Below are 20,125 nucleotides of genomic sequence, written 5' to 3' on the forward strand. Positions count from 1 at the left end.
ACCTTCTTTCCATTCTCCTTTGGGCCAAGCTGGTGAAAAATGGCGCGCTCATTTCAAGCTCAGCAGAAAGAAAAGACAGCTGGCGAAAAAAACGCTCAGTGAACGTATTTAAAATACTTGCACATAATTTATTTTCGCGCGAATACAAATCATTTCATTTTCGTGCCAGTCACGATGGAAAAGTGTAGCATATCTTAGGGCGCCCAGGCATTAAGGCCGCGGAACCCTGATGATGATGGTTATTTTACATTAACTGCAGGCACAGGCAGGCAGGCTCTCCGGCAAATAGTGACTCCGTGTGCCAAAAGTAAAATGAAAATAAAGTGTAGCCTAAAAAAGGGACGTGCTCATACACAAGCACCCACGGACTACAACGCAATGAATATGTAAAAAGTGGAATAGGAGGAGGTTAAGTACACTCGAGTGGGGAACGGTATCTCCCTCAGAAGGGGACTATTCCAAGAAGTCTAGAGAAGAAAATGAATGCTACTCTGTTGCTTAGAACAAAAATGATATGTGGCTGAACAGAGTTAATATAATTTACTTAACATGTTCCCTAATTATTATTAAGTCCCTTTTAATGAATTTTTCCGGGAAAAACGTATTAAAATATACAATTTTTCTTGAATTAAACGCCAACTGAAAATAATTGACTTAAGTACGTGTAAGCTATCGTCATAAATAGAATGCCTACCATTTAACCCTTAAATCACGGTGGTACCCCATATTGCCTGATATCTTTGACTCTTCAAACGGTTCGCCAGTGATCATCCGTGTTCGTTTCTTGGCTCTGCTCACTAGGATAGTGCACGCAATATGAGAAGTTTACCGGAAAATGCCTGGGCTCACTGAGCGTATGCGTAATTAAATTTCATGTGCAAGAAAGCCAAACAAAATGTGTCACAAACGAAACCAGGCTGTCTGCGAGGTGTAAGCAAAACTCGAGTGTGCCAGGCAAATTTGCATTTTACTTAAAAAGCTGTCTTTAAGAAGGAAGCTGCAAGAGGCTAAGTGATTGGAAAATCCCTACAAGCAGGTCAAAGTTTAGCGAAACACACATGCATATTTAAGCTCACAAATCAATGTCAAACACAGTGCCTGTGTAATAATACCCTTCTCTGTTATCTTATCAATCCATTGGGAGGACCCCCGCCATCCACTTTTGTTGAACAAGCTTCAACAAATGTCTGGCAGTTGGACGGCCGGCTGTGACACTAATTGCTTGACCTTTTTTCCTTTGTTGCCCGCCATTGTTGACCTTTGAACGCGGCTCGAATTTGCATAGAACCCCGAAACCACCGAGACCACTGACCCACCAACATTGACAAGGCAGCCGTGTTGACATGGATAAACCACTTCAAGTCAAGTGCACACAAGCCAAGTCGAAGGCCCAGGCCACCCGTTCTCCATCACCCTTTCCCAATGAAAAACATTAGGAAAATCCATTAGAAATTTGCGCAAATATAAAATACAGCAACGGAGGAGTTTGAAAAGTCTGTTGGTTGATATGAACTTAAAATAAATGTTGTTGTAACCGCTCTGTCTGCGGTGGATGAAAACTTCTGCGGCTTGGCTAACAAGAATCGAGTATGAAGCTTGTATTGTACCTTCTAAAAGATTGATACATTTAAAGTCTGATAGATTTGTGAAACAACAATGAAGCTGTGAGGTGGTAGGTTGACATGCCAATGAAGTTGGAAATTAAAAACCTTGGTTTTCTAATGTGTAGTTAGTTAAAGGGGTGTATTCTTTTTTTTAGAAATATTATAGCTTATATTTTCCTATATAATTTAAATTATTAATACTCATACATTCTTTCCTACATAGAACTAATGTTTCAAAACTTCGCTCAAGGGTTTATGAACTTTTTCCGCTTCTATAGCGTCTCGACGTCTTCCACTTTTTATCCAGCGATTGTAATTCTAATAAGCCAAGTTCCTCTGCCAGCTAAGTTGCATTCGCAATCTCTTAACCCTCTTCTGGCCCTGTTCCCATCGCTGAGCAACGTGAGCGGCAGCTGCTGGCGACAATATGCATGGCACTTATTGCCACTTCAGTTGGCATGGGAACCAGGCTAATAGAGGGGGCCAACTCCAATGCCCCTGCCTCCAGATATTCCTTACACCTCGCTCACCTCGGAAAACCGCTCAAGGTACACCTGCAGAGCTTCGGAAAATTTTATTTGCTCAAGCTGAAGCAAAGTTCTGCCCAAGGAGCAGCAGAAGCTGAAGCTTCCTTGTCGTCCTGGTGACACTTTTTGGTTTTTATGCAGCGCAGTATTTCTCTTTTCAACACGATAAAAAATTAGAGTGTATTTTGCATAATAATTTATTTAGTTATCTTATAGGCACTAAAATGAAGAATATTTTAGAATTTTATTAAATATACTAATTACATGTTTTTTTAATGTGCTGTATTTTATTTCATATTTCGGTATACTGACTTGCAGTGTTCATCGTTGGCCCCTGGAAATCTCAACTTGTGAATGCAAAAAAGAGTGTGAAAAAGCTAAGAAGCATAAAAAGTGTAGAGGAGTGAAACAGAGAGTGGAAGCCGAGAAATTGTGGCCATAACTTGGTGGGAAATGCTGGGACATGGGGGAAATGCAGCCGTGTCCAAAAATCTCGGCAGGTGGTGGCACACATGCACGTGTTGCACCATTGCAGTTCCACAAGCTGTTTCATTGCCTAGTGCAACGGGCATATTAAATTTACCCCATTCCTGGGGCAGTTGTTGTTTTTCTTGGCTGAGAGCATCATAACCCCAAAGAATCCGCTTGAAATTTATGCACTTGTGGGACTTTTATGCTGCACTTGCCCTTACCTTTGCCCCCTGCCTCTATTTCCTCGCTTTTTATTTTGTTTTATACTCACATTTTTGTTGGCCGCATTAAAATTATGTGGCACCTTGATATATGAATATGTTTGCCATGCTTTTATTAGATTTATTCCTTGCAAAGGATATATAAATGGACGGAGAGGGCAAGGATAAAGAAGTGCAAATACGGAGACTGTCTGAAGATCTAGTGAGTGAGACGTAAATTTAAATGGGGATTAGGATCATTAGTGCTTAAGGAAAATATAGCACGTTTTGGTTTCTTAAACCAATTTCAGTCACATTATTACGGATTAATTCGTTAAGTTACGGCTTGCATCCGGCCTTACTTTCTTAACTTATTACCACTTTCCATAACTCATGGCCACTCGCGGGCGATTGTTCTGCAATTACTTGACCCCATTCGCACTGGCAACAATAAAAACGTGTTTATGTTTACATCCAAACGTGGCCGCACAAGTGTGCAACATATGCGAAAGAAAACACAGTTCTGGTGCTTAACTGTTGAAATTTTAAACAAATTTTTGCACATTTCCTGTTTGCCATTGTTTTTATTGTATTTGTTGCACTTGCAGCTTGACACAGTTTTCAGTCACACCCATTTATTTACAATGTCAACGAGGAAAAAAGCAGAAAGCAGGAGCAGAGTGTGAAAAACCCAGGCTGTGAAAAAGGCTGAGCCTTTGTTGCTCTCGGAAAAGCCTTGTATGAATAGCCCCCAGGCTATGAAATTTGCATGCAATTTTCAGTACAGAGAAAATAGAGAGAAAAGTGCGGGGCGAAACGTGGTGCCAATAAGCTTAACCAAAGGTGCGGGGAAGAGGAGACTATTGGTTAACGACTGACCTTGTCAGAAGACCTTGAACAATCCCAACAATGGATCCAGACATTCCCAATTCCTGAAGTCCCACGCCCATTTGCTGTTTCCCAGTAACCGAGTAATTTCTGTGGCTAATTAGTACGCAATTTGGGGGAGGAGTGGTTCGAGAGTTGGGGTTATTAGTTGGCTTCCAAAGAATTTTACAGCAACCAGAAAATATCGCCAGAGGCTACAGAGGTCATTCGAAAGGGCAAACTATTCGGAAAAGGCTTGTCAATCATTTCTAGAACACCAAAATGTTAGTATTATATAATTATTTAATTTACAAAATGATCACGTTAACAAGTAAAAAATGATACATAAATGTAAAAAAATATTTATTTCGAATAAATCACTTTAGCTATGGAGTACTGTAAGTTCCACCGTGCTAGGTACTTAGTGCTTTATTGAATTTTAATTTGCACTTTGCGGCTTGCGGTCAAAAGTGGCCTCGCCCAGCCACGCCCCTTTGCTTGGACTTCCACTCGAGACATCGCATCGCTTTGATTTCTTTCGGATTTTCTTTCCGCTTTTCTTGCCTCTGTGGGCTTTCCTGCTGGGCTGCTCGTTTGCCAAAAACCGCAGAGCGTGTGTGAAAATTGAAATGTCACCAGCTCACTGTCGAGTGTGGAGTTTTTCCATATCCCCCTGCAGACGCCCCTCGGTACCAACTGCAATGTCGTGCTTCGCTTTTCTGCTTGTCTGCCGCTGACAGTCATTGACAACTCTGAAGTTGCCTGATAGGGGGCGGGTTGGGGGTGGAAAATGCGGTGGAAATGGGCTAGGAAAAACGGGGAAGAGGGTGACAGCGGAAGGACAGGGGTACAGCTGCATTGCACGAAAGCAATGTTGCATGGCGGTCTGCACTTAGTGCTGACTCAACGCAATATAAGTTCTTATTTGCCAACCGACTTCACTGGAGGATATCCGATATTTTGTGCTCTACTTGGATTACAGCGGACTGCTCAGTAAATTCAAAACTCAATTATGGAGCAAGAATTTAGAGATAAGAACTTTCAACAACAGAAGTAAATGCATAAAATTCTTAGAAATTATTAGTTTAAAATTAAAGATGTATATATCTTCAAAAGAGTTCAGTACATGTAAAAGCTATCGTTCAATTTAATTTGGGAAACCAAAAACAATAAAGGACAGCCAGTTACTTGACCAAATCGAATTGTTTACTGTTTACTGTTGGGCATGACAAACTATTGGCTACTTTTGCGGGGCAGTAGACGAGAAAATCCCTTCTTGGCTCATTTGAGTTCGTTATGGCCGAACCACATACTTTGGATTTTTTTTAAGTCAGCCACTTGCATTAGTCTCCTTTATAAGGGAACCCCCGCTGACTTTCACATTTTCCGCTGCTTTTTAGCACAAATCCTTTTTATTCCGTTTCTTTGGGAGTTTAAAACGTTTTCGACAGGATTTAGTTGCATGACTTTTTGCTTTTAGCATTTCACCCGACAAACCTCAGAGACCTCCTCCCCCTGCACTTCTCGACCCGAATCTCTAACTAACTGGACTCCAACTGCCCGACGGGTTGGATATCTGCTGGGCAGCTCCTCGATTCCCAGGACCAAACACGTACCCCCGTGGCCGGACGTGCACGGAATTTTCAAATACAAATACTAAACATGGCCGCATTTTTAGCCAAACCCACCCGGGCAGCCCCCAAATCCCACTTGGAAATTCCATTTTAGTTTATTTTTTGTAGTTCGAAAATATTTCGGATTGGTTACAATTTGTTTTTTGGCCGTAGGTTCCAGCCCGAATGGAAACTATTTTGTTTGAGCTAAAAGTTTGTTTTGGTCGAATTTCTAAAAAATATTTTTGCAAAGTAAATCGATGATGCAAATATTTTTCTGTCTGTAGTTGTGAAAGTAATTGTTTTAAAATAGTTTCTCTTAAAAATGTTTTACCTCAGAGAATATAGTTTTTGAGGCAACTAAATGTGATGGACAAAGGATATTTAATTGATTTTAAAGCTGAGTTCGAATGTATACAACAAAAGAATATATATTTATATTTTAAAAGTCAAATATACCAGTTTTAAGTGTTCCTCATTAAATATAACTAAATGCCCAAATTTCACCTGCTCATTGCCTATCTGTGGGTATTAAATTAGCTTAGCGGCAGTAATAAGTTTTCCATCTGCAGGGAGTCGCCTTTTTTTGGGTTACCAAGACATGTTGACACTTCGCAGGACAGCTCCAAGTAACCCACTTTCAGGATGCGAGAGAGAGATGGGGATTGGATGTGTAAGAGAGATGGTACGACTGCTGGCCACCGCCATTTGCTCGCCTTTGTTTGCGGTGAAACTTTTGCAGCAGCTTTTGTTAATTCGGTCAATATTTGCGGACGCACGAAATAAAAACGAAAACTCAGCGAATAAACTTTTAGCCAAAGTACAACAAGCAAAAGGAGGAAAATACTAAAATAAGAGCAGTTCCTATTTAACCCCTTAATGTCAGTTGGGTTAAAGTTTTCCCACAGCATACCAGACGGTCAAAAAATACTTATTCGCAATTTGTCAGTAACCGACAAAGAAAAAAATCACTTATATGCCTGGAGCAACAGTTCAGTTTCAGTTGTGTCCACCTGGATCATGCATTATTCATGGAAAACGAAAATTTCGTTACGCGTATTTCATTAAGGTAACCCCAATAGCCAAATAGTTTTTCACCTGCATGCGGCAAGTGCTTTTGAGTCTGTATGCAAATAGTGAGTGGTAATAAAATACCGTATATGGCAAAGAAAAACTCCCAAATGGTATGAAGGTATTTCTAGGGGATTCCCACTCTTCCATCCCTCTGGCGTTAATTGCGATTCGAGTTGTTTACCCAACTTACCTCCTGTTTAGTTGGGCCTCACGCTCCAGTTCTCCAGTTCTCCGGTTCTCTTCTCAATTTCTCCTTTCTCTGCCGGGTTAATTCTGAAAGCAACAACGGGGAAAGGTTTTTTTTATTTCGGCGTTAGTTAAATTTGTTGAAAATTATTTGCTTTTCCTGTTGTTGATGGAGGAGAATTCTGGAATGGTCTGGTTTTGCTTTGGCTGCTTCCTCGAGGAGCCTTAAGTTAATTAGTTGAATTTGTGTTCAAGAGTTTTCTGTGTGAGCAGGGGAATTTTTCGCAGTTTAATTTAGTGGATGCAAAACTTGTGTCTGGATGGGGAAACTAAAGCCAACGAATGCTGCAAGAATGCTGGATGGAATTCTCTCAAGAAACTGGGGTCCAAAGTGATTTGTTTTGCTCTAGCACAAACTTAGAGTAAGATTTCACAAAACCAATGCACGCATTTGGAAGTTGCTTGCGAAAAGAACCATAGAGGTTTTTTTAATTTTTGGCAAATAAATACTTTTGTTTATTAAAAACTTGAAATTATTAAAAAAATGTTAGCATACATAGTTTCTAAATATTGACGGTTTAATTTGCCTCTTCTATGTTTTTTTTTTTGTTCAAAACTTTCGGCATAGTTAGGGTTTTATTTTTTAATGTGAATTTTTGGCAAGTGAGAGAGTTTTTTTATTGAATATAATTTCCCATATTTCCACAAAAATTCTGCCCCAACTTTTGTGGGCGAAACCAAGAAATTTACATAAATCAACTCTCTTGGCCAACATTTGCTATCTGTTTACGCTTTTTCCTTGGCTGGTTCGCCGCGCTCGCTGGCTTGTTTTGTTAGCCAATTTTCAATGTTGGCTTCTGGTTTGCTGGCCACAACAAACAACTGACCATAAATAATCAAATCTTATACACAATCTGCAAACAGATTTTGCGTTTCTAATAAATTTCACTTTGCAAGCGCACAGCAAAAAATAAAACCCCGAAAGGAAGCCAAGAAGTGGGCGAGGCAAACACTTTTTGCGTCAACGGACAAAAAAAAAAAAAAAGGGAAAAAATAGATGTAGAAAAACATATATTTATGCCTGGGAAGTTTAGAATATATGAGAGATGTCGGGCATATACTAAAATGGAATGTCTATGTGTGTTATGCATACATATCTATTTACTGCTTTCTGCCTATATTGGAGATATATAAGAGTAGCCACCGAAAACTAAAAGAGACGGGCAGCCACAACAAATTATGGTCCATTGAGTTTTGTAAACGATTTTTCTTTCACTCTTCGCTGTCTGCCCATATTTATCTGACGCCTCGTGTGTCCTTTTTGTGAAGGACACATTTATTTGGTGCGAAAATGTGGTTAGAAGTCAATAACACAATAAAAACGTTGACATTGAAGGTCGCTGAGAAATGGCTGCTAGAGACACATAAAACCGCATGACGGGTAGGTTATGAAAATTGTCTGAACTGGCAGTCCTGAGAGCAATTCGAAATCGCGGTTAAGGGAGTTTCTGTTCGCGAACAAACTTTCATTGCATAACAATAGGCGCAATGGCGAACCGCAAGCCGCATTTAAATATAAATACCTGCAGCCAGAGCCGCAGGCCAAAACAAAAACACCGAAACCACAAATAAAAAGAAAAATGGGAGAACAAGTGAAAAGTTTTCAGCGTTTTCTGGCCATGTAATGAAAGTCCAGGCATTTTCCATCCCGTTTTCCAGGAAAAGTGGCTCGTGGTCGCCGGCACGTGAAAGAAAAAGTGCAGGTGGTTTTCATTCCCACCTCCCACATTTTCCACACCCACGGCAGAATAAATAAACTTCAACTTTTTGCCGGCCACAATTTCTGTTTCGGCATCTTTTTCCCTTTGGCCCAGTAAGAGAAATAGCTAAAATTGCGGCAGTGCGAAAGCGTAAAGCAACAATAACAAATGGCACAGAAGTGGGCTAAAGCGAAATAAGCCACAGAAATGGAAATAAGAAATTTTCGCTTTTCTTCCTTGTTGTATGTATAAATTTATATTATTTTCAACAATCAAGTGGGTGGAAAAATGCTGTTAAGCTTTAAAAATGTCGGCGGCCCCGAGATGCGAGAGTAATTGAGAACAAATAAATACAAGTGGTCTGTGTGGGAGGAAAAGTCGAGGAAAAGTGGGCAAAATAAAGATAAAAGCAAACAGGCACAGCTGAATAATGCGGGGAATCAAACGAAATATGAGAGCATGAGTAATGAAATGAACGCATTAAAGAAGAATTCTTTTAAAGAAGATAGCAAATAAATCAATGACATTCCACAAAGACAATCTTCTTTCAGTTCGGCACTTGGAGAAATAAGCACTTAATTTGAATTTCTATTTGAGTAAAATACCTAAGTTCATGCGACGAATTTAGTAAGTTCTTAAAGCAGGGATAAATGTGTCGGCATATGCACAATAGGATTTTTAATCACTGCTTTTTTAATACATTGTTTGTACTTATCTTTCCTATCCTATATTCGACTGATCGTCTTCGGATTTCAACTGCAGCTTTTGCTTGACAACTTTTGCAGCAGAAATTAAAGTTTTATTTTCCGCTGAGAGGAAAGTTTTCTTCTAGTTGGGTCACTTGACTCCCCTCCGCTCTCAGCTTATTTAGTTTTTCCTTCAATCAAATTAAGTGGAACAACTTCTGGGAGCCACAGATTTATTTGCATGTTTGCTTTCTGCCAGTTTATCCGTTTTCCCATTTTCTCGCCCATCCTGACGCTACTGGCTCTGATATGGTTTACAATTTGCTCCCAATTTGCTTTTCCACTTTTCCCAACTCACACCACGCATATATACATAGATAGACTGGAGCCTGCTGCTCAATTTCATTTTTACGCTCACCATTTTCGGTTTGGTTCGCTTTTCAGTGCTGTTTTTCCTGTCCTCTGTCTTTTATTTACTTTCTTTTTGGGTTTATAGTTGGTTCATTGTTGCCCTCTTTCCATTTTTCACATTCCATCTCTATCTGTTTTAGGTGGGTGATGATGCTGACATAAATCTGTGATCTATTGCCTTGCTGCTGTTGGACCGATAAATTTTCATCTCGACTCTTGACGCTTAGTTTTATGCATTAAAATCCTTTCATTTTCCCTTGCGTTGCGCTCCTTAAAGCTGCTTGGGTTCTAAATCAAATCAAAAGCCTGCATGTCCCCTTTTTGGCATTTTTTGAGGGCGTGTCGTCTGATGGTACAAAAGTCATTATGGAACAAGTGTTGGCCGCTTTCCCAGCGGACACTTGAGCATAATTAATGCGATGCCACGCCTACAGCCCGCCGGCAAAACAGGAAATGGCAACCGGAATAGATCCTCCCGCCTAGGGAATTCAGCCTCCGTTTCCCACCCTATTTTTCTCACTCAAATGCTACTCTGACGCAATTGTCGCTCCCAAATTAATTTGTATAATTTTACAGTCGCATTTCGTTGATAAAGGGAAGTTCAGTGAAAGTTTGGCAACACAAAGGGGGGAGAGGAAACCGAAACTTATTCCCATGGGTTCCAGGACCTCGGAGGGTTCAAATGAAGTTTGGTGGCATCAAAAAGCATGCAATTATTTTGTAGGCCAAAAACGAAAATGAGAAAGAGGCTGGGAAGAGTAAATAAAAGCAGGTAACAGCTTAGGCTCAAGATGCCTAAAAAGAACATTAAATTAATGCAAAGAAAATGGGAAAAATGTGATAAGGATTTGGGTACAACAACCACACAAAATACCGAATATAAAGTAGGGTGGGGTGTACTTAAATACAGCGTTAACTTGAAATATAATATTTAAAATCGGTTTCCGGACTAAAGAATATGTAGCCATTAATCTCTTCCATTAATTACTGAACTGCACGCCATTATCAATCGATTTCAACAGACTCTCCGTCGTCCACTTTCAGAGTGATTAATATTTAATAGGAAACGCCAGGCACTTTTAACTATCTCCTGTAGTACTCGACTTACCCTGCCGACCACCTATCAATTGCAATCAAGATGTAAATGCAGTTCCTGGGAAACTCGGGGTAAAAGTGGCAAGTGGCACGAGGGCAGCGGATAGAAAGTCGATGTTGCAACACTTGATTGACTTTCACAGCGCATTTATTTTGAAGCCTTCCGGCTGCCGTTGGCCGCAAAGCCAACTTTTCAACGACTTGGCTTAACTTTAAACTGCAGCAATGGGGAAAAATAAAAGAATTCCTGGCTCACACACACTCTAAAACTCCTGAAACTTTGCTGAAAGTAAGTTTCCCACCCAGAAAGCCAGAAGCTCTGGAGTAGATGGAGCTAAGTTATTTAGTGCAGGTCTAGGCACCTGACTATCCATTGAAACTAACAGATCCCAAAAAAAAGAAAGAAAAAATCGAAAAATATATAAAACCGCATGGCAATAAAATGTAATTCCCTGAGATTTCTCCTTTGTCTGACTGCGCTACTTGCAATTGCAAATTGATAAATACATTTACTGCGGCAAAAAAGAGTAGTTTTATATATCTCTACATTCATCAGATGAGCCAATTTCCCACTGTACAAAAACATGTGATGTAATTTAATGTAAGCATTTTAATTTAAACTAAACACATAAGCAACATAACTTGTAAAAGTATTATTTATTTATGAAATTATTGACTTTGCTTAAAGCTCACAGCCTTCAATATTGTATTATAAAAACTTTCAACAGTTAAGTACCGAAAATCAGGAATTGAAAATGCTTTATATCCTTAAAAATTATAGTTCTGGCAATATTAAAGTAATATAATTTCCCTCACTGCAAGTAAAACCTACCAGACCAGCTTTGTAAAGTGTGAGCACGTTTTACCCTCATGATTTGGTATGCTTCAGCGATTTGTTTCGCTGTGGGTGAGTTACACTCTGGTTGAAGGCTTTCCCGCTTTTCCGCAGCGCACTCGACATTTTCCCTTTTTTCCCCGCTGACCTAATTTACGGCGCTTTCGATTGGGGCGCGACACATGTGGCTTAGCTGCTGTTTCTCTGGGTTTTGCCCCGAGTTCGTTCCCTTATAGGCAGGCTCCTTTATCCTTGGCCCTGCCGTCAATTTTTATTGCTGCGGCTTGGCCTTTTCCCCCTCAATATTCCCCCCACACACCCCATTGGCAGTTGTTCTGAAGTTTTGCATAGCATAGTTTCGGATTTTCCGGACCTGTCTCGCTCGTTTCTTTGGGAAACTTTTGGAGAACATAAATCAGCAGAGCATAGTTTTCATTTCAAGTTTTATTTTTGTGGTGCTTCGGTTTTTTCCTCTCTCGCAGCTCCTAACTAATTGTGTCGGCATGTGTGCTGGGGGATAATTTGTTGGTCTCACTTCGGACTGGCTTTAAATTTATTGTTTGCCCAGAGAAAAGTGTCAAATGCAGACAAATTTCACAATCGGATGATGAATGATAAATTCTGGCATTTCCCTGTCCACGACAAACGTATGCTACACGAACTGCACTTTTGCAACTAATTATGTCCGCTCATTATTAACCCCGCTGTCGAGTCAACAAGAGAAGTCATTCTTGACATCCCAGAAAAGGAAAAGGGAACGGAAAAGCGAGAGGGCAGTGGAAAAAACCAAGGTGAGAATAAATTTTACTCACTTAAGCAAATTTGACAGACAGGTTTTCCATTAGCAAACATGCTTTTGTCATTTGCGCAAATTAATGCACGACAGTTGGGAAAGAGTAGGGACGAGGAAAGCGAGGGGCTTACAAAAAGCAGATGCTGCTTATTTGGATAGCTCTTAGGGAAGGTCAACGGTATATGGCTAGTCTCGTCCTTTTTTAATTTATTGCCTCGGCAACACGAGGAAGCAAATCCTTGAGTCGTACCAAAATTATGACGTGAAAATACTTTTCTGAACTGAAAGTAAAATATTTTTCAAATATTTAACAAAATCTTTCATTAGTTCTCTCAAGTATGGTTAGTTTGCTTATTTAAAGAAAAATCCATATGCATTACTTGATTGACATTAGCCATAACAACCATTATATTTACGGTATCTTTCCAATTTTGAAGTCTTGAGTAAACAACACTTTAAACTTTAGCCTTTGTATTAAAGTTCTACATCTACCCATTTCATCATTTCATAATACGTCGCCGACTTTGATTTCGGTCTACACTGCCCACTTTAGACATTCAATTACCATTGAACCATAAACCATAATTGAAAGATCAAACGCTCAACACACACGCCGAATGCACACACACCAAGACACCCGAAAGGCAGTATGTGTGTGTGTGTTTGATTGTAGCTTTTCTAGCTTGCCACATTTGTCGCAACTGATAAAAGTCCAACACACATACACAGTACAAATGGACAAAAGGGAAAACTGAGCCAAGGCGTAAGCGAAAAATGTGCAGAGCGCAAATAAATTACAACAATAATGACGCCAAACATGATAACAACAAATGGCAATGGGGCTTTAATGGCGGATTTGCTGGGGCGTTACGGGAGGGGATTTGGCCCGGAGCTGCAGGGGACGGGCGATTGTTATTGATCATCGCAATATTTTGCGCATTAAGCAGACGCAAGTCAAGCCAAACATATGCAGCAGTCACTGACGAAATCGGAGAAGGGCTGAAAATATGCGGAGGTGCACATAAGAATAAAATTCATCTAAGGAGTGTCAAAATAATTCAATAAAAACTTTACAGCTTTCATATTTATTATTTATTACATTTTTTAAAATATTTTTTCTTTGTACTTTTATGACATATTTTTAATTACAATTTTGATTTTATTGGCTTTTTTATTTCTATTATATTTTTATTTTTATTGCAAATAATTTCTCCCAGTGCGAAATTGTTCGTCATGTCTTTTTATCCATTTGACTTGTTTACGCAAAAAGCCAAGGGATTCAGGCTGAGCAAAAGGATAACATTGTGGGGGCAGCCATTCAAAGTCCTGAAAGTCCTAAACCATTAAAGCATATTAGTTTTCCACGCGGCCATATTGGGTGTCTGTATGGGTGTCTCAGTCTTCGTTTCGTCCTTGTCGTTGTATTTATTTTTGGGGCATTTTTGTTTTCGCTTGACTGACTCAATAAAAGTTTTTAAAAAGGGATTGACATTGTTGTTGCTGCTGCTCTTCTTGTAGTTAACGCCATTTTGGATTTGCATTGCCATTAGTTGGATGTTTTTGTTGCTGCTTGGCTTTTGCGGTTTTTACGACACGAAAACCCGTTTAACGTGCAACAGTTTTGCACGCTAAGCGGCTCACATCGCGTATACGCAATATATTTCGGAGCTTACACTAAATCAATTTAAATGGTACGGAATAGGGCACGATTGCAACTTACGTAATTTTCAAACACTCAAATGCGAGACTTACAAATTTAATATATTTTGTATATCTATCACGTTTGGACATGTATTTTGTTTTAAATGGAAATGGCATAAATAATCGAATTATAAAATTTCGCTTCATGGGAATTTTAAAATGTTTAAACTTATATTTCCCGTATCATCTAAGAGTTTATTTCCCTTTTATATATTTATTTTAGTCTCCAACTCGAACATAATTCCCTGTGCGTACACGCGACATTAACCCAAGCATAATCTGCAAAATAAGCAATCGATTCCCACATTTCTGGGCCATTGACCGCAAATTAACTAATTAATATTGACAGAACAGCGCCACCATTTTCCACGGCCCATTCTTTCCTTTTAGCATTTGAAGACTGATTTTTTCGTGGGAATTTAAATAAAGATTTCAGGGATTTATCTCACCCACTTCAGCCTTCCAAATAATTTAACAAAGTAAGCGCAAAAAGCACATGATAAATAAAGAAAAAGCTGCGAAAGGAATGCAATTTATTTTCATAATAAAAATGCATTTTTATTACAAAATCATAGCCATGAAATCTAGTGCACGAAGCCGCCGGATTTATGTGGCATTCATTATGCTGCCGGGGCTCCCTATTTTCCATCTATATGTATGCAGATATATGTTTGTATATGGGGCGGATAAAATAAGAGAGGGAAAAGCTTGTTTTGGCCAGGCCAAAAAATGTGTATTAAGCTATTTGCATTTGGTTTCATTTTTCTGTTTGTTTGCGTGTTTGCCAGTTTGTTTTTGTGTGCAGCTGCTGCACCTGCAACAACGCAACGTGGCTCAGAATTTATGTATAAAATATAGAGCGCCAATAAATGCGATAAACTGACCCGTGGGCGAGCTTTCCCCCTGAATTTCCTCTCTCCACACAACATTTTCCATCGAATTTTATCCATTTAACCATGGCTATAGGCACATCTCGCGCTTTTTTTTTTGGCTGGGCGTGTTTGAATTTAATCCCCATGACCCATAATAATTTGTGCAAATTTATTTGCGAGTGCTTAGTGCCAGGGAATGGAGGTGGCTTTCCATCTGGCCACTGGCAGATATCGTGTAAATAAAACAAATTGCCATAAATAACCCTGCTGGCTGCCATAAATCTCGGTTAAATGGACATTTTTGCATCTTCAAATCGTCGAGGGGCGAAGGACACGAGGATACGCAGGATACAAGATCCAGGACACTGAGTGAAATACATCTCTGCTGGTACTTCAAATCAACAGAATGATAAAATGCCACTAGACAAGCAAATGACACGAATGGGGCTTCTTGTCCGGGTTGGGAAAAAACCAAGGTCGGGACCAAGATGGGCCTAATATACTCACGAGTTTAATGATAATCAGGGTCATTTTACTACATTTATTTTTAGGTAAAAATGTCAGTTTTCATTTTTATTGAAGGCTGAACTTGCTGATTTTATTTTTAATTTTATTAATAAATGATTCTGTCGCTTTTCCGGAATATTTATACAATTTTATGCTAGACATTGCTGTTTCCTTAAAATCGTCAGGTAATTCCCCTAATCTGCCCAGTCTTGCACCTTCCTCTCATTGCTATTTAATCCCCCACTTAGGTCTTATCATAACATTGTCATACCATCGATATGCACATGAAATGCACTTAGCAATCAAATTCAAATTCCGGATCATATATTAAGCAAATCCGATTTGGTTAACGTGCGTTCAAGCGCAGTTTCAATCCGTTTTCCGATTTCCCTTGGCCTTTGCCGTTACTAACGATATGCGAATTCAATTTGAAAATAATAAAAATATCTATTGAAGTCAGACGCAGCTTCTTCTTTTTTTCTGCGACTGACTATGATTCCTGATTATGATTATGACTTCAGTGAGTGGAGTGTGTGGGAAACTTCCCGCTTGACGCCCCTCCATCCCGACTGGTGTTTTGATGTCGTTACCAGACATTGAACCGCATTAAACTATGCATAAATACACATTGCGTTGACGATGTCGACACATATGGAACCCCCATATCCTCACTCCTGGGAAAAGTGGGAAATGAGGGCAGTTGCGAAAAGTGGGAGGGACTGAGAGTTAGCGACGTGCCAGAGGCGTTGGGCAAATGCAATTTGATGCAGACATTACGACTACATGACGATTTTATCGTCGAGTGTAGTGCACAGACATAAACATATATCTACATATGGCTTACGCAGAAGGGGATTTTCCTACTCCCATCACCCATCATCCGCACACACATAGAGGGCATTATTGCACACTCACATGCACACACCGTTGAGTGGAAAGAATCTTGCACTCGCCGTGCCTTCGATGATGCTCTTAAATATTTGCATAAAAAACTACGTTTGCTGCTAGTCGTGGAATATGGTAAATGGTGTAGAAGTTTTCCTACTTCACCCCCGCACAGCCATACTACCACACTAGCATTAACCACAACAACGAAGAAGAAGATGTTGCTGTAACAATAATAATAACAACCACGCTCCATAATCAACACGTACTTTACTCTTGCCACCATTCTGGCCAGGATTTTCTTTAGCTTCAACCCACACACACTCACATGGTGCAGATTTTGCAGTTTTGGAGCTAAGTTCCTAGGTTCCTGAAGAGGAACAGCTTAATGGAGTTCGAATTTCAGTGCATACTGCATACACCCATTACATTCTTATGAGAAGAAACCTTTTTGATTTGATTTGAGACGAAAACGGTCTCAAAGTTGATATTTTTAGATGTAACCAGTAGAGAGAAAGAGCAAAGTCATTCTGAGAATGGTTCGTTCTCGATCTTAGCTAGATTTCGAGATCGAAATTCTTAAATCGAGATCGTTGAGAACGGAAATTAAATACCGTTGTTTACCATAAACTAAGTTCGGTCCTCCCATTAATGAAATAAATTTTTGCTCCAATTTAAAGCTACTAATTATATGATCAGTAATTCATATTGATGCTTTTCTCAAATATAAGAAAAAAGCGGCAATGTCGAAAACAGAAAATGAAGTCGCATTTTTAATGAACTAGAATACAAAATTTTCCAATGCATCGAGCCTTTTTTTCACATTTTGTTGTTTTGCGGAACAATTTAAATCATTTCAATTGTCAAACTGACAACAGATTTTTGATTTACCTTGGTGCACACTTCAGTTTAGCAATCAACGCATGCAAATTGCCGAGGCACCCGAGAACAATATTTCATTTCAATAAACAATAAACAATTTTCCGCAGCGAATAATATAAATATGTGCTAGAGTGTGTTCCGATTTCCATCAGCCGTCATCAATAACCCGACTTGACTCGAACCGAATCGAATGTCCAGAACAGGAGGCTGCTAGTATTCTATTGGCACTCGATAAGTGAGGCTAAAACAATTCATTATTGTGTGTCATAAGCACACACTTTGCACTCGAGCCGAGGGAAACTCGAACGGAAACGTGAAGAAAACTGGCACTGGTAACTGGTATTGGTACTGGTGACGTAACCCAAAGAAAACTCGACTGTCAGTTGCACATACGCCGAAAGCAAATTTAAATGTTAATCAAATGCCGCTACTGAGGAATATATAAGTACAACATGGGCGGAAGGCCCAAAAAGATGAAACCGAAAATAAGAGAATCGAAGGCAAATTTCGCATGCATGCACACGAAAATGAGTTTGATGTGGGGTAGCTCGAGGATGAGCGGTTCACAAATGTAATTGACAGTTCAAGTGACAGCGGGACGGCGGGAAAAGTAAAGGATTCTTTTCGTCCCCAATGAAAGGAAGGCCACAATAAAAATTCACGGCAACACACATCCTCTGTCCACTTTTCAAAAATGCAAAATGCGCGCCACAAACAATTTTTAATTAAAAAATCGAGTGAAAAAACTGCAAAATTGTTATGCTTTCCATTTTGTTCCGGTTGTTGCGATGCATTAAAATTAATGTCATTTTTCAGTAACTCTTTTTGCGCAACCCATCTCACTTCAGTTTTCCCTGTGCTCCCATATGTTTCAGCTCGGCTGAACCAGTGGAAAATTTTCAAAGTTTTCTTTTTTTTTCCATTCGTTCTTTGTGCTTCGCCGTTTTTGCGGTTGAATCGTTGTTGTCCAGGCAACAGTATCATCATAAAGGCTAAGCGAATAATTGAGATTCGAGTGTCAAAAAAAAAAAAAAAACTACAATACTCAAATTGTTTACGCAAAGTAATGCATTTTTTATATTGAACATGTGTATTCTTGTCAGGCTTTAAGGTAACATGCAATACGCCATTTTCCAATTTTGTTAACTTTGCTAAATGTTCTGCTTCATGAAACGAATGAAAGCATCATCCTTGCCATCTTCGATGCCGATGAGGCGACCCCACTTGGCTCCATGTTGCTCCAGTTCCCCGATTTTTCTTACTACACGCTGTTTCACATCGCGAAAGTTCTTCAAATCTAATCCCAAGGTCCAATCGAAAGACTCACTGACAAGAGGCGTTGCTACAAAAATTGTGTTTAGGTAAATTTTTGAAACTTATACTCACAACATTATGATGTTATTTTGTAAAAGTAAAATAAAAATGGAAGTTTAGATGTTTCCTTGTCGAGACTCGGGGTTTAACTGAAAATTTCAGTGGACGATGAGTGTATTGCATTGAAATTCTTTATCAGGGCACACTTTGATTGTTCAAATTTTACGTTTTACTTTAAATATTTTTTTGTTAAAAAAAATCGAAATAAATCTCTAAGTATATTTTGTGCAACAATTGTTTAGTATATACGAGTAATGGGATGCAATTTTCCACCCGATTATGTTTAGTAGCCAATCAGTTTGCACTGGTTACTAAAGAAAAAAAGTTCTATAGCAGCTGGCATTAAAGAAATAATTTAGCACGTTCCCTTTATGGTAAGCTGCATCATTATTTTCACTTTAATTGCAACAATTTCCTGATTTGATGCCCAGGAAAGTAGCCGAAGTGCAGAACAACCTTTTCCCGCTTTTCCAGTGTTTTTCCCGCTTTTTCTCGAGCGATGTGTGCGCGGTCATAAAAGCATTCATGCCACATAAAGAGAACCTCAGTGGGAATAATGATGGCCTCGTGAGCCAAAGGACGAGTGCTCCGGCCATATGATGTTACGCTTTTATGTTCCACATCGCCAAAAACAATGCCCGTGGCAGCGAAAAGGAAAAAAATCGTACCCATCATCGGAGTTTCCCGCCGCCAGTCAAATCAATTGGCTGCAAATAAAACACAAACATAGTGAGCGGAAAAGACTCTGCAAATACAAATAAATCGCAGCATTTCCGCAACGGTCATGCTCTCCCGCTTTTATGATTATTATATAAATTTTCTCTTGAAATGTCATAAAAAGCCAGCGCAAATAAAAAGCATCGAGGAGTGGTCTCATCCTCCTATTCATGTTTTTTTTTTTTTGGTTTTCCTTTTTGGTTGTGATGATGAAGCAGGAAAGTGCGCACGTCACGATTTAGGAGCCGGGGAAAATTTGGCTGGGAAAACCGAATGTTAGCCACATGTCTCGCCCAGAGCCAATATTCAAATTCGGTTGGATGGACCGGGGTTTCTCAACATATTAAGTTGTTAAAACATGATTTGTGGCCTTCTCACGGATCCCACGCCACACTTGCCCCCATATGAAGTGTAAGTCCAAGTGCTACCGTGGTAGCTTGGCAGGTTTTCCCGGCAGTCGGCAGTTTATTCCTGCAGCTTATGAATTATGAAAGTTTCTTTTTTCACTGGGTTGTCCGGGATTCAGTGTGTTAGCCACGCGTGTTGGCCATAAACGCCCCGTTTTATGGGCCGCAGAGCCTGGCAAATTGAAAGTGAAAAGTTAAGTTGAGCTGGGCCGAGTGGCCGGGGGGTAAGCCCCATTGGGGTCGCGTTATGGAGCCTGAAAAGCAGGCCATCATAGTGCGAGAAAAGCTCGAAAATGGGAGAAAGTGCGGGCAAAGTAAGGCAATTACCCGCTTTCGAAGCATGCTTAATAAATCACCGATACCAATTTCATTTCAAGATCTCACTTATGCTTTATGCTAAAATGTTCCTTAGTGGCGTTAGCCATAGTTAATAAGTTATTCTGATGCGTTATTATGATGATTATGATTATATGATTATATTTTCAAACTTGTAACCGATAAATATTTCAAATTGATAAGAAAAACACAATAATAATAATATTGCTCTTTGTCGATTGCAGCTCGATATTTCAAAGTATTTCTTTGGAAGAGTCTTTACTGTAGTATTTGCGGAGTTTCCACTTCCAATTCATTAGCGCTGGCTGGTAGCTTTAAGAAA

General features: G+C 39.6%; 2 protein-coding genes and 2 long non-coding RNA genes across 7 annotated transcripts in view; 2 read left to right on the forward strand and 2 right to left on the reverse strand.

Annotated features, from left to right (window-relative positions):
• The window catches only part of CG42750 (uncharacterized protein), a 115,960-nt gene that overhangs the window by 79,668 nt on the left and 16,167 nt on the right, over positions 1-20,125 (reverse strand). For both annotated transcript variants that reach the window (NM_001299103.1, NM_165245.4), the window contains exon 3: positions 6,547-6,629. The gene's annotated coding sequence lies outside the window, so the exon portion shown is untranslated. The remainder of the gene's footprint in view (positions 1-6,546; positions 6,630-20,125) is intronic.
• lncRNA:CR43406 (long non-coding RNA:CR43406) lies at positions 11,903-13,219 on the forward strand. 2 transcript variants are annotated; one of them, NR_133088.1, is made up of 2 exons: positions 11,903-12,120; positions 12,852-13,219. It is a non-coding gene; the product is annotated as a long non-coding RNA:CR43406 (long non-coding RNA). The 2 variants fall into 2 exon arrangements; NR_133089.1 differs by lacking the exon at positions 12,852-13,219 and adding an exon at positions 12,175-12,431.
• On the forward strand, positions 17,053-17,696 carry lncRNA:CR43408 (long non-coding RNA:CR43408). Its single transcript, NR_047993.1, has one exon. It is a non-coding gene; the product is annotated as a long non-coding RNA:CR43408 (long non-coding RNA).
• On the reverse strand, positions 18,016-18,500 carry CG31788 (uncharacterized protein). 2 transcript variants are annotated; one of them, NM_001299106.1, is made up of 2 exons: positions 18,356-18,500; positions 18,016-18,295 (listed from the first exon to the last, which is right to left on the reverse strand). In NM_001299106.1, exons 1-2 carry the CDS (start codon positions 18,358-18,360, stop codon positions 18,121-18,123), a joined length of 180 nt encoding a protein of 59 aa, NP_001286035.1. In that variant the 5' UTR covers positions 18,361-18,500; the 3' UTR covers positions 18,016-18,120. The 2 variants fall into 2 exon arrangements, with proteins under 2 accessions (NP_001286035.1, NP_724104.1); NM_165247.2 differs by having other exon boundaries at positions 18,356-18,424.

Source organism: Drosophila melanogaster, chromosome 2L (assembly GCF_000001215.4).
Source record: "Drosophila melanogaster chromosome 2L".
NCBI classification, from domain to species: Eukaryota; Metazoa; Arthropoda; class Insecta; order Diptera; family Drosophilidae; genus Drosophila; species Drosophila melanogaster.